At 35.7% G+C, this 15,149-nt stretch overlaps 1 protein-coding gene across 1 annotated transcript in view; it reads left to right on the top strand.

Annotated features, from left to right (window-relative positions):
- DYNC1LI1 (dynein cytoplasmic 1 light intermediate chain 1) overlaps positions 1–14,636 on the top strand; it is a 29,771-nt gene extending 15,135 nt beyond the window's left edge. The window contains exons 5-13 of the mRNA XM_014052807.2: positions 4,810–4,976; positions 5,425–5,518; positions 7,178–7,313; positions 7,761–7,872; positions 9,768–9,827; positions 9,944–9,988; positions 11,246–11,366; positions 11,566–11,727; positions 13,848–14,636. Coding sequence (XP_013908282.2) covers positions 4,810–4,976; positions 5,425–5,518; positions 7,178–7,313; positions 7,761–7,872; positions 9,768–9,827; positions 9,944–9,988; positions 11,246–11,366; positions 11,566–11,727; positions 13,848–13,960 — 1,010 coding nt within the window. The 3' untranslated portion in view covers positions 13,961–14,636. The remainder of the gene's footprint in view (positions 1–4,809; positions 4,977–5,424; positions 5,519–7,177; positions 7,314–7,760; positions 7,873–9,767; positions 9,828–9,943; positions 9,989–11,245; positions 11,367–11,565; positions 11,728–13,847) is intronic.
- The last annotated feature ends 513 nt before the right edge of the window (positions 14,637–15,149 follow it).

The raw sequence follows: 15,149 nt of genomic DNA, 5'->3' as shown, positions 1-15,149 counted from the left end.
AATGTCTTGGGAGGGGTGAGAGCCATACTGGACCTCAAGAAATTCAACATCCATCTAGCGTACAAGCGCTTCAAGATGCAATCACTCCAGACCATCTTGGGTTGCATCAGGCAGGGTGACTTCCTGACGTCAATCGACCTGAAGGATGCGTACCTGCATGTTCCCATTCATCCAGCACATCGCAGGTTTTTGAAGTTCCAATTGCAGTCCAGCATTTCCAGTACAAGGCTCTACCCTTTGGCCTTTCATCGGCCCCCGGACATTATCAAGCTTTTGGCCACTGTCACTGCATGTCTTCGATCTCGTCTATGAGACTCATTTGTTATCTGGACGACATCTTGCTGATGTCATAATCCAGAGAACAGGCGTGTTGGGATCTCAGCGTCACCATCCACATGCTCAAACAACATAGTTTGCATCTGGCCACAGTGCTGCTGAGGAAGTTGATCTTGTGTGTCACAGTGGATCCCTGGGCACAACTGCATGCACAGGAGCTTTAGTAGTTCCTGCTTCCGATTCAGCGACGCAAGCCCAGCAACTCCAAAAGGGTGGTAAGCGTTCCTCCAAGGGTGCTCCGGTCGTTCAGATGGTGGCAGACAGCGCCGCTGAAGAAGGGGTCCCTCTTCAAGGAACCAGAGCGTCTGGTCATAACAACAGATGCCAGCTTTTACGGTTGGGGTGCCCACCTGCAGACGCACATGACGCAGGGCAGATGATCTCTGGTGGAGTTCGCCCACAACATAAATTGGCTGGAGCTCAGGGCCGCCAGACTAGCCCTGCACCACTTCCAGCAGTTCATCTAAGGCTCTTACGTCCTCCTACTGACGAACAATATCGTCGCCAAGGCCGACGTCAATCACCAGGGCGGAACTCGATTGAAGGCCCTGATGCCGGAGGCAGAAGCCCTGGGGCAGTGGGCAGAGCACCACCTCCAGTCCATAAAGACGGACCACATTTTGGGGGAGGAGAACATGACAGCGGACTGGCTCAGCAGAACGACAATCAGCAATTCAGAGTAGCAGCTTCATCCGTCTCTGTTTCACCAACTGACCCAGAGGTTCGGACTTCCAACGGTAAACCTGTTCACCAGTCCCAAGAACACACACCTCCCCTGGTTCTTTTCAAGATTCCAATGCTCCGGTGTGGAAGGGATGGACGCTCTTCTATGCTGCTGGCTCCCGACCTGTTATATGTGTTTCCGCCCCTCCCACTGATACCTCAGGTGTCAGGAAGATCTTGCTGGAGGGCGCCGAAGTACTGCTAGTCACCCCACACTGGCGAAGGAGGTCCTGGTTCGCCGACCTTGTCAGCCTGTCAGTAACCAAGCATTGGCACATACCTCAGGAGCAAATCTCCCTCAGCCAATGGGCCATCCCAGACCTGGATCCTCAAGGGCTTCAATTAGCCATTTGGCGCTTGAGGGGGACCTCCTGAGGTGGGACAGCTTCTCTGACAAGGGCATCCAGGCATCCAGATGACATTCTACCGTGTGGATCTATGACACAACTTGGGCTATCTTCTCCTCTTGGTGTCAGTCCCATCACATCGATGCCACAACAGTGACAATTCCACAAATTCTAGACTTCCTCCAGAAGGGGTTGGACAAGGGTCTCGCCCCCAACACCCTTTGGAGACAGACGGCAGCCCGAGCTACCATCTTGCCCAGAGACGATTCTCAACCACTCAGCAGGCCTTAACATCCAGCGCCATTTGAACCAATTCGCTCTTTTAGCCTACGACATTTGTTGTTAAAAACCACCTTTCTCGTAGCCATCACTTCAGCGCACAGAATTTCGGAGCTAGCAGCACTCTCCGTTAGGGAGGACCTTTGTATTATACATTCGGACAGAGTAATTCTACAATTGGATCCAGCATTTCTACCAAAACTTAACAGCTTATTCTACAGAACGCAAGAGGTCATCTTCCCCAATTTTTGCCCACACCCCAATCATCCCAGGGAGCGCATCTGGCACAAATAGGATGTGCGCCACCCTGTGTGGGTATACAAAGAGACGACAGCTTCCTTTCACAAATCAGAATCATTCTTCATATCATTCCAGCCCACCTCCATGGGCAGGAAGGTATCATCTTCCACCATAAGATGTTGGCTGCGCGCTTGCATCAAGCTGGCTTACGAGCAACAATCCAGACCTGTTCCTCCCTGTATAACAACACACTCCACAAGGAGCGCCACAACTACGGCCGCCTGGGCCACTCAAGCACCTATTGAGGAGATCTGCAGGGTGGCTACCTGGTCCGCCATCACCGTTCATTCGGAATTACAGACTGGACTCTTTTGCCTCTGTAGAGGCTGTATTTGGAAGGAGAGTTTTACAGCGAGTCCTCGCGGCTCCTGCTAACCAGGACATTCCTCCTTCCCACCCTGGAACTACATAGCTTGGGGATGTCCCATGCTTGGACACTCCAAGCAGCGCCTAGGAGAATGACTGTTGGCTTACCTGAATGGTCGTTCTCTAGGCGCTGCGGGAGTGTCCAACCCCGCCCTGGGGTCACCTACCGGTGCGTGAATTATCACCTTCATGGCATAGATCTTACTCCTTACAGCATCCTTCTAGGTCTCATACTTTTTTTAAAAAACTGAGCCTCTAAAGGGAGCAGGAAGCGTGGCTACGCAAACTTTGAACTCAGTCCTTGGGCAGCAAGCTGAAGTTATCAGATGCTTGGACACTCCTGCAGCACCTAGAGAACGACCATTCAGATAAACCAACGGTCATTTTCTTGGCTTGTCATTTGTGTTTTACTTTAGTTCTCTTTTTTATTATTCAATATTTATGATTCTAATATTTCTACACTAGGCAAAATTTGTTTCAAATCCTTCATTAATCTCTCCATAGAAACAGACATCATTGCTGACATTGTAGTTACTAATTTCTGATCCCATTCTTCAAAAACCTTCTACAGTAGATACTTCAAATGTCATGTTTTGTGTCATTTTATAAATCCCAGTACTAACCAAAGCCAAAAGACAAGCTAATAAGAGTAATTGAAATTTCAATTGAAATAGAGCAATAGTAAGACATATCCAATCATATGAATGAATGTTGCAGCCCCTGAATTATATCTTGACCAGCAGTTATCACATCCATTAATTCCTTAATTTCCTCATTCATCACATTAGCCCTGTACCTAGGACAGAAAAAAAAAGCTGGGGAAAGAGAGAGTATATTTACACTCTAGGTCTTATCCTAAATATAAAATTTTGTAATCCTTAAAAAAATTAAAATAATACACATTTAAATAAGCTCTCAGGAAGCACCCTAAGAAAAATCTAACTTAATTTTATTTGTGTAACAATTTAAAGATGATCCAAGATAATACTATGAAAGATACACTGTAGTTGAAGTCTAACTATTTTTAGGTTGTGACAATATAAGAAAGCTCATTTCAGTACTAAAGGTTTTTTAAATATCTATTATACATAAACATTTTAATGAAATAATTATACTGACTTCCTGCAGCATTTCTGAGACTAACTTTCTTAGGTGCAATGTCTCACTGAAACATTGTGAATGTAAACTAGATGACCTTCTGCACTGAAAAATCCTCAGAATTGATATTTTGTAAGGTGTAAGCAAAGAATTATTGCAATGATTTTTTAATTGTCCTCTTTAAAAAAAAAGCTTGTGTTTATATTTGCCTTTATTATCTATTTCAAGTTGTTTTATTATGCAGTACTCAGAATTTTTTTATAGATTGCAACTTGTGCTTAAAAACCTGGTTATATATATGAGCCGTGGTGGCACAGTGATTAGAATGCTAACTTACTGCTCACTGCCAGGAGTTTGATTCTGACCAGCTCAAGGTCAACTCAGCCTTCCATCCTTCCTTTCAAAGGAGGGCCCAGATTGTTATTAGACTCTGTAAACTGCTTAAAGAATGGTATAAAACACAGTGAGTTAGATATATAAGTCTAAGTGTTATTGCTATATAATATTTCTCTGATACCTATTAATTAGTTTTCTTTAAAAAAAATGGAATGAATAACAACATTCTCTGGAAAAAGGCAAACATAATTGAAAAGTATATACAGCCCTTGACTTACAGCCTCAATTGAGACAAAAATCTTGGCATGGCCACGAGCGAGCGGCAGTAGTGACTGCCGGAACCCATCCCTGCTGCATTGTTTCTCTTGAGGCCTTCCCCAGCCCTCTGAGGCACACCATGCTCTTACCTTATTCTGCTACCACTCTAGCCAGGGATTTTGACTCCTCTTGTCTGTGGACTGGCTGAAAGAATTGCCTGTCAAAGGAATTTATTTCCCTACCTGCTTGGATTTCAGCAATTCATGCAAGTCCAGAGCTGAAATCCTTGCAAGCAGCTTTTTTCAGTCAGGCCACAGAGTAAAAGGATTCCCTGTCAAAGGTTTTCAGCTCCATAGCTGCTTGGATTGCTGAAAACCCATTAGGCACAAAATTGAAATCCTTTACCAGGCAACTCTTTCAGCCAGCCCAGAAGACAGAGGGAATCCTCTTGGAAGATGCATCAGCTTGCAATCTTCCCTGCCAGCTTCCTCATTGATATTCTGGAGAATTGAGCAGAGAGGATTGCAAGTAATGATTACATGGCAACCTCTCGTGAATATGAACAGGTTGTCAAACATTCAGATATTGATAGAGATGTGATATTTACAGGCTGTACAACACCCCTTCCTGGGCCATTGTTATTTGAACTATTGTTAGGTGAATAGTAATAAGTGAAGGACTAACTGTAATATTTGTGATAAAAATGCAAAGTTTAGGGAGAAAATAATTTATTTTTCATTTATTTTTATTTTCTTTTTTCCCCCAGTCATTAGAGATTTCCAAGAATATACAGAACCAGAAGATTTTCCAGCTTCTCCACAAAGGAGAAATACTTCATCACAAGAAGACAAAGATGATAGTGTTATTTTACCTCTGGGTGCAGATACACTAACGTGTAACTTAGGCATTCCTGTTGTAGTAGTTTGTACAAAGGTTTGTTCCATTTTAATTAAAGCTATATGTCTTCAAATAATTTAATGAAACCTTTAAATTAATTGGTTCATTAACACTCTTTAAGAGAAACTAATATATTGCTTTTTTTTTAGTCATTTCCTATCTTTTTTACTCTCAATATATTGTAAACTGGTAAATGTAAAGATTATATGTGTTTGCATGGAGGCATCGAATTATTTTAGATTGATGCTAATTATGATTTTGGAAACAATAGAAATCCAGTATGTTAATGTAAATATTGTATACTATTTTATACATTGGAAGTTCCAAGATATGCAAGTAAAAATAAAATTCTACATTAACCTCAGCTATCTATATTAGTTCAACTATTTATAACTATTTACACCCCTACCCCAATATTCTACATTAACCTCAACCCCAACAACTAATTACTAACCCCAACAATAATTATTTTACTTATTTCTAGTGTGATGCCATTAACCTTCTGGAAAAAGAACACGATTACAGAGACGAACACTTTGACTTTATTCAGTCATATATCCGACGATTTTGTTTACAGTGTATCCTTTATGAGATATACCTAGCATTAACTTTCAATTTAGATTATTGTAGAGGTCATTCTCTCAAACTCTACTGAAATAAAAAAAGATTAAGGTGATAAGATTATTCTATCTTGATTTTATAGACTGAAATGTCAGTAAATGTTTCACCTTTATATAGCCTTTGTTCTTACTTCCTTTCCAAACAATCAAACCAGGAGTTATCTTTTAATCATCTTATACAGAAAAATTGTTGAATAATCATTTGAAGTTGGTCTTATTTATGTTCATTCTAAAGTTAAACACTATCAAGTCTTGTGTAAGAAAAACGGGGAACTATTAATTAAAATATTTAATTGCCTATGTCATAAAAGAAGGAATAAAAGGTCTATATGAGTGGCCAGATGGATTTTTCTTGTTTTATTGGTATACTGTACACATTAATGTACAGGTAAAAACTGGCAATACTTAGTTAGTGTCCACAATTGGAATCAGCAACTTAGGCGTTAAGTAAGTGATCACTAAAATAAATTATCATCCTACTTCAGCTTTCTTTTGCTTTAAAAATCTGAGAAGATTGTAAATGCAAAAAGTGGTCTCAAAATTACTTTTTCACCATAATTTCATGCCATAATTCCAAACAGACATTATATGGGGCACTCATACTATCCATATGATAAAAACATATAATACTATCTATTGTATTTTTCGGAGTATAAGACTCACCTTTTTCCCTCAAAAAGGAGGCTGAAAATCTGTGTGCATCTTACTGAATACAGCATTTTTTCCATTTTTCATTTTTTTTTATTTTCACTTTATTTGTATGCCGCCCTTTTCCCTGGGGGGACTCAGGGCGGCTCACAGTTCAAAAATGGGGGGGGGGAGGACAAACAATTTACAACATGGAGACACTACGTCATTTAAGAACACAACAGTCATACAATTCGAGCGGGGTTAGAATCGTTAACCCCAGGCCAGCCGAGACAGCCAGATTTTAAGGGCGGCACGGAAGGACTGGAAGGTGGTGAGGGTCCGAATCTCCACGGGGAGTTCGTTCCAGAGGTTCGGAGCAGCCACCGAGAAGGCTCTCCTCCGGGTAGTTGCCAGTCTACACTGGCTGGCTGATGGAATTCGGAGGAGGCCTAATCTATGCGATCTTATCGGTCTAGTGGAGGTAATTGGCAGTAGGCGGCAGTAGGTTTCCCTCCAGAAACCCTGTCCCCTTCACCAAAATGGCCGTGCATAGCCTTATGGAGGCTTTCAGAGAGCTCCTGGGGGCTGGGGAGGACAGAAATGAGCAAAAAATGGGCCATGTCCTATTTTTTTTGCTCATTTTTGCCACCCCCCCAAGTACTCTACAAGCCTCCTAAAGGCTATTTTTTGGGGGGGGAAATAAGCCCATTTTCACAAAAAACGGGCCACTTTGCGGAGGTTTGCAGAGTGCAAAAACTTTTTTTTTATTTGCCTCTTCAAAGCCTTGGTGTGTCTTATACTCTAAAATATATGGTATATGATAAAACTTTTTAAAACAAAATATTAAATTGTTAGATTTGGTACAATTATGAAACTATAGATTTTTAAACTTGGTGGATATTGGTTTATCTTTAAGAAGGTAATATTTTCAAAGTATGTAGATTTGCAAAAATGAAAATGTAAGATTTTCTTTAACAAATAATTCAGATGGTGCAGCACTTATTTACACTTCAGTAAAAGAGAATAAGAATATTGATTTAGTTTATAAATATATTGTCCAGAAATTGTATGGATTTCCTTTCAACATACCTCCTATTGTTGTGGAAAAAGATGCAGTATTTATGTAAGTTATTTAGTAATTGGATTTCTGTACAATTAGTTCTTTAAAATATTGTTGTTTATTTTCTGTTTTTTCGATGAGTTTTCTATTTAGATTTCCAATTGCTGAAATTGGAAAAAAAATTAGATTCACTGGGTGGAGAACTTTAAGACAAAAGAACACTTTTCTTGTCACACTGAAACCTCCCATTTTTGTCCTATACATTTTTAAAGGCTTCTAAATGAAGTATTTCATTGCTCTATTTTTTCTAAGAGGGGAAAGTATATTCAAAATAGTAATAAATAAATTCTCTCTTTATGCATTTGTGTGTGAATTTTTACTGTTAATTTTTTATTTTAAATTTCAAAAGAGACTCCATAAATTTAATATGAAAATAATAGGTATTTTTGTATGGAAGAGAATGAGAAGTGAACAATTGAAATCTGTGGTGTGATAGAATTTTGCTTTCAGTCCTACAGGGTGGGACAATGAAAAAAAGATAGGAATATTACATGAGAACTTTCAGATTTTAAAAGTCACTGACAACTTTGAAGATATTGTAATAAAGCCACCTGTCAGAAAGGTAATTCTTTACATAATTAAAGTCAAATTACTATATTGTATATTGTGTAGTACATTGGTTTATTTGCAATCTTAGAAAATGTTAAATAATAATGTATGACCTGCTATTTAAAATAAAACTGAGATTTCTTGGTTGTAATCTGAATCATAGAAGAAATAATTATGATTTAATAAAGAAATAATTATGATTTAATAAAGCTAAATTTTAATTTCCAGGTTAGTCTGGTTTCCTCTTTACTGGTCTTTTTGAAAAAAGTTGCTGAAAACTGAGCTGTTTTAGAGAACCTTTTCCATTTTTATTTTTGTATATTTTACTTTCTTGATATTCTGTTTTTGGCTTATGTTGTTTATTGTTATTTTTACTTACGAATGTTGAGTTCTTAGATTGTACTGTGGGTATCTTAACTATATTAATTATTCTATGTAAGCTAGAGAAATCTTTTTGAATTGCAAGAGGATAGAAATACATGAAATCAATCTATCCATCAATCATTCAATCAGTTCATAGCTGTGGTATCAAAAGTAGGATTGGGAATATCATTTGTAACTATATTTTCAGTAGGGTATAAAATTGATATTATAAAATGTTGTCATAAATTTTACTTATAAGATTGTTTCAGAGGGATTTTCTCATTTTTTAATTTAGGATATATTATAAATTTGTTTTTAAATAGTTATTTCTCCTGTTGTTAACATGATATCTGTTGGTTGCCTTGATATCATGCTTAAAATACAAAAGCTATCATAACTTAGCACATATCTTTATAAATAAATAAAAATAAACATTTTCAGGATGCTGCATGTGAGTTCAAGAGCATAATTAATTGTTGCTTTACCTGGATCAAAAAACTAAGAAGACAGCATTATTTATAACTGTTTTTCAACAATAAATTTTAAGAAAAAAATCATTTTTCTTAACAAAATCCTACATTGTTAATGTAAATGTCATTTCAGATAAATGAATGAATTTCTGTGTGCCAAAGAAATGAAGCTTGTCAAATAATATTGGTTGTATGTTACCCAGAGTTGGTTTTAGATTCTGGCTTTACAAAAGTTGTAATAAATACATAAATCAAATAGTATTCTTGATTTATATTATAAGAATATATTGTTTTTCTGCTGTAATCAAGACGATATAGGATCCTTGAACCATATCAACTAAAACTGATATTCAAAAAAGTAACATTATAAATAACGATACAAAAAGCACTTGGACTGCTAAGAAAAGGCAGAGAGCTGTATTTTTGCATTAGTGCAACAGAAGTATGGAAGTCTTCTTAGATGTTATTCTTGAATGTTTATAGTAATTAGCTTAGTGCTTAACTCCAATACTATTATTTATTTATTTATTTATTTATTTATTTATTTATTTATTTATTTATTAGATTTTAATACCACTTTTATTATTTTTATAATAGTACTTAAACAGAAAAATTAATAATGCAGTCTTACAGAGCTTTCTTGTATGTTAGGTACATTTTCCTTCTAATAGCCCAGCCACTCATAATCTTTTAAGAATCTTTAACATAGCATGTAGTGAAGAGGTTCTCTCATTTCTGTCCAGTGTTAAACTACCGATGAATATGAAAGTTCTTATTTTATACAAGATACCCAGTGATGTGTTGGTTATTTGTAAATTTACATGAGACCTTGCTAAGATTCTTAGCAATTAGAACTTGCAAAACCACTGCCTTGAGAAATTCATCCCAGAGTTATAAATATTTTATGATAAGTAACAACAAGATAAGAGATTCTTTAAAAAGATTTAAATGGTTAAATTAGGCCTAGGCTATTTAAAAATTACAAAGGTCACAATAATGCTGGGAGGATGGCTTTCTGAAATTTTTGTGTCTCATATTTTGCTAGCTTCATTTTAATAAGTTTTTATTGTTACAGTTTGTACATGAAAAGGAAATAGTAGCAGAAGATGATCAAGTATTTCTTATGAAGCAACAGGTATTAATCTGTACTTTTCATAGTCATTAAAATGTATTTTAATTTGAATTAACTTTAATGTATATTTAATGTTTATGAAATTCTTATGTTGTTGCATGTTTGATTGTGTTTTTTAGACTCTATTAGCCAAACAGCCACCTTCTACAACTGGACGGCCAGTGGTTAGTAAAAAAAAAAATAACTTTCTGGTATTAATAATTTACAGATGTTTTGTTCTAATGTGGTAGTGATACATTTCTAATAATATTTCACTGTTTCTGCATCTTCAACCTTTTGCTTATTTTAGACTATATGTATTCTGTAACAACATACCTAACATTTTTTTTTCAATTCAGTGGGACTTATGAGTAAATGTAAAGCATTGTTCTGCCAAACTGTATGTCCTATCTTTTGTTCATTTCATTTTTTAACTCTTTGTATCAACATTAATCAATGAAATTGGATGATAAATATCTTTACTTGCTTTTAATATAACTAAGCTTGATTAAAAGTCGTTTCTAAACTTTCCTTACCAGATCTCTCTTCAAACTTGACAAAGTTTTGGTACCAAAAGATAAAGGCTTTATAGCACTCAATGGGAAGCCATCTAATCCTGGTGTTTTACCTTTTGCCATTTTTTAAATTACTGGTTTAATCTCTACCTCAGATAGTGGAGGAAATAATAGTTATTTTGGGGTATTATTAAATGTGGTAGATTAATTTTATTTTAAAAGGCCTCTATGTCTTCATTTATCCTCTGGTTTACTATATCATTCTGAATCACTTTTTATTCTAAAAAATATTTCCCCAGAACATCACTTATGAGAAAATTAACTCTAATTTTTTAGATTTTGAGGACATGAGATATAGGACAAATTGAGATGTTTCACAAAGTTTTGCCAATGTTGCGAATATTATTCAGGTGTTAATGGTGGAAGTTAATATTCAATCAATCACTCAATTTTTTATTTGGTCAAGATCGGCAAAGAAGTTTATAATAAACCTCATGTTTAATATAAGTATTATATTAAAAGGTTTTCCTAATCTGTTGAAGTATGTTCATCAGTCTATTCTTGTTCATTCTATCAATCTATATGCCTTAAATTACAATCTCATTTTCTTTTTTGTATTTGCATACAGTGTCCCCCTTTTCCTAATTTTTGTTAACACGTCTGATAAAAAAGTTATTTTAGAAAACTTATTTTATAGGAAAAAGGAAGGAATTGATTATTTTCATTCTTTCAAGTTGCTAACCTGAAATGAAATGCCATTTATTCTAATCCTTTATAGATAAACGGATTCAAAACTATAGTCTTAAGAGGGCTTTTTTCCCCTATAGATAGCTGATCTAAGTAGAATATTTTAAACATTTTAACATTTTCCAGATGGTCTTATGTCCATGAGATAAGAGATTTACATTAGGTTCATGTTCTGTGTAGGACACCTCACAAAGGGTCCCTGGAGGATCACCCAGGACACAAAACAGATCTGTAACCTCCAATGTTACCAGTGTTACATCCATCCCTGCTGGATCTAAAAAAATAGATCCTAGTATGAAAGGTAAAACACTGAAGATATTATTAATTTATTGTAATGGTTTGGGATTTTGATTTAATACTCAGTTGATGAGGCAAGCCTTTATATATAATTGACATTTATTTAGTTATATTTGCATCTATTGTATAACAACATTTTAATATGCTTAAACATTTCAAATTAAGCTACAATATATTATCACTGTGTCATGGAAATTTTTCAGCTGGAGCCACAAGTGAGGGAGTATTGGCAAATTTCTTCAACAGTTTGCTGAGTAAGAAAACTGGAGCACCCGGTGGACCCAGTAACATTGGTAGTCCAGGAGGAATAGGAGGCACTGCAAGTGGTAGCAATGGTAACCTGCCACCATCTGCAAAGAAGTCAGGTAAGAATTTTAGCTGAATTGAATTTAGATTATCTAAAGTCATATTAAATGCTCAATCAACTACTATAAATACAGCATAAAAACATATAATGATTTAACATTTAAGTTTAGCGATTTGTATTTTGGCTGATTTCCTCATTGTTACAAATAATCGAATGTACAAACTTATAAATCCTTCTAGAGCTTTAACTCTGACTCTTTTTGCCTATAACTTTTGAATTTATTAAAGTTTTAAACATGTTTTATGGAAAACATTTATTGCACGTGGTTTTGGCAAAACAAAAAAGATTGGTTGGTTGGTTGATTTGCAAAATTTATTAGGCGCCGTCTTACCACAAAGTAACTCTGGGTTGCTTATGATCTTAAAAAGATAAAAACTATATATGTATCCTTGACTTACAATTGCAATTGCACCCCAAATTTCTCTTGCTAAGACATTTATTAAGTGAGTTTTGTCCCATCTTATCATCTTTCTTGCCACAGTTCTTAAATTAATAATTGTAGTTGTTAAATTAGTAACTCAGTTGTTAAGTAAATCTGGTTTCCCTATTGATTTTGCTTTTGAAAAAATTCCAAAAAGTGGTCACATAACCCTGGGACATTGCAAGCATCATAAATATGAGTCAGTTGCCAAGCATCTGAATTTTGATCACATGACCATGAGGATGCTGCAACGCTCATTAGTGTGAACAACGGTAATGTCACTTTTTTCAGTCCCGTTGTAATTTTGAACAATCACTAAACAAACTGTTGTAAGTCGACAACTACTTGTACAAAAACTAAAAGAGATAAATATAAGACTGTAAAAGATCCAAACACTGTACCCCAATTAAAAATGGGGAAGGCATAAGTAGGATGGGGAACAGATGGGATCTATTATTAATCTATCACCCCTCTCCATTGTAAGATTCTCGCATTGGAGCCCCAAGCTAACTTGCAAAAAGCCAGGTCTTTAGGCTCTTATGAAAGGTCAGGAGGATTGGAGTCGACCTCAGTCACAGAGACAATATGTTCCAAAGGACAGGCACACACTAATTTCCTATTCTTTCTGTTTTCTCCAAGTCATATTATAAATACTGTTTAGATACAATTATGACAGAGATACACTATAGCAGGGCTGTCAAACTTATGACTTGTGGTCCAGATGCGTCATAAGCTGGCTATGCCCACACCCAGTTTAGCGAAGGGGGGGGAAGTCATGGTATGTCATGTGACAACGCCATGATGATGCAAGTTTGACATCCCTGCACTATGGCATGGCAAACTGACATCAAGACAGATAATGTATTATCTTTGTAACAGTAAAGATACTATTGCTAATACTCCAGTATCTTTATTGATTGATAAATATTTTTCCATACTCTGCAATGATTATTTCTACAGCTTATGCAGATATTTGTGTCTCTTATTGTTTTTTTGTGTGTTAATGGGAATGAGTGAGGTATTGTTCAACTTTACAGGCAGGTAAAGCTTAGAATAAGTATATGTATGTTTTCTTATAGTATTTTGAAGATACATTGATAGAAAGTTAGTATAGGAAATTATTGTCACCAGTATAGACATGCTATTTTTGATACTATTTTTTTACAGTTTTTATGGAATATCTTTCCTTCTCAGACTTGTCGTAAGACTTTACCAATTCTTCCTTGTTAATTTCCCATTTCATAATTGGAAATGAAAGATTAAAAATCATCTCATACTACAAGATTGTATACTTCAAATATTCTCATCACAATTTTTACCTTTATAAAAGATTGCAGATAGTATCTTAGAGATGAAATTGGTTTTTAAGAATATAGTAAGATAAATTGTTCAATAGAATATGGCTATCAGAACAAAACTTTGGGAAAGCAATTTGTTTCACCAAAGAAAGTTAGAGGGGGGGGGGAACCTAATGAACCTCAAAGAAACCAGATAAAAAAATTGTTGTTGCAAGATTATGTTTATGAAAGTAAGTCCACAGCATGTATTTTCAAACTGAAAAAAATATGTGAAATGCATTTTAGTATTAGTTAAAAATATGTAGCAGCAGTAATATCAAATTCTGTAATAAAAACATACTTCACATAAAATGCTTGAATGGAAAATTATTTTTAAAATTATTGCTTCTTTTTTTATAGGGCAAAAGCCTGTTTTGACTGATGTTCAAGCTGAATTGGATAGAATCTCACAAAAACCAGATTTGGTTTCTCCAACCACATCTACGCCCCCCACAGAAGGTGGGGCATCTTGAAGTCAAATATAGCCATTTATTCATTTTTATGGGATTATTTAATTGATCCTGCTTCTTCATCCAATGTCTGGAACTGGAAAACTGAAATACTTTCAGAAAAGGACAAACAGATAATATCTGTTGTATTGCTGAACATTGTAAATGGGAATTTGCATAGATAAAATCATTACACAATGTAATACTACTATTCACAAGTCAGTGTGACATTCAAATTGCTTATTCCTTAAAGTCAGTGCCATTTTCTAAATTTGAAGGTGTCCACTTAATCATTTGAAATCATAAAGCTGCTTGAAGAGTTGGCAAAATGATATGCAAAAAACACAGGCACAATTTTAATTTATATTGAACTCTCGTTTTAACTTAACTCAGTTTTACAAATCCTCTTGGGGAAGGATCTAATTTTGTTGGAGAAAGGTTCATCAACTATTGTTCTTTAGCACACTATCAATAAACTAACTCAAATGTTAACACTTTTGGAATATGACTTCAGATTATGCTGATCTCATTTGAAATCCAACTGCATTACACTGTTTGAATTAAGTACTGCAGTATTGAAGATTCATTTCAAATTATTGGCATGGGAACTTTGGGATTCTAAATTTTGAAAATAAATAAAAAGTACATGTGAACATTATTCTCAAATTAACAAAAATAAAATCCTGAGATTTGTTCCACATTTAATGCCTTAATATTCATTTTTATTGTTTAGGTAGAAATCTCCTTTAAAATCTTCCATACACATTTCAGCATGTTTTTGTAGTGCCTATTTCTTTGATTTTGGGAAAGTCACATCTATCTATCTGTTTGTATCCCATCTTTATTATATTTACAAATAATTCAAAGCAACAAACATATCCAATACCTTCCATCTCCTATTTTCCCCACAACAACCACCTTGTTAAGTGGATTGGGCTGAGAGAGAGTGACTGGCCCAAAGTTATCTACCTAGCTTTCATGGCTAAGACAAGACTTGAACTCACAATCTCCTGCTTTCTAGCCTGGTGCCTTAACCACTAAGCAAACTGACCAAACCCCTCTTTAGTGTAATAAATTAAATTCTAATGTTGTCTTCTAGACTGTTTATTAGCTTTTGGTGGTCTTGTACAGTATAGAAGTTCTCTGAATACTATATGTCAGTGATGGCGAGCCTATGGCACGTGTGCCAGAAGTGGCACGCAGAGCCATTTCT

Source organism: Thamnophis sirtalis, unplaced genomic scaffold (assembly GCF_051295495.1).
Source record: "Thamnophis sirtalis isolate CommonGarterSnake01/CBP01778 unplaced genomic scaffold, rThaSir2_p1.2 scaffold_4, whole genome shotgun sequence".
NCBI lineage: Eukaryota > Metazoa > Chordata > Lepidosauria > Squamata > Natricidae > Thamnophis > Thamnophis sirtalis.
This window is presented reverse-complemented; position numbering and strand designations above follow the sequence as displayed.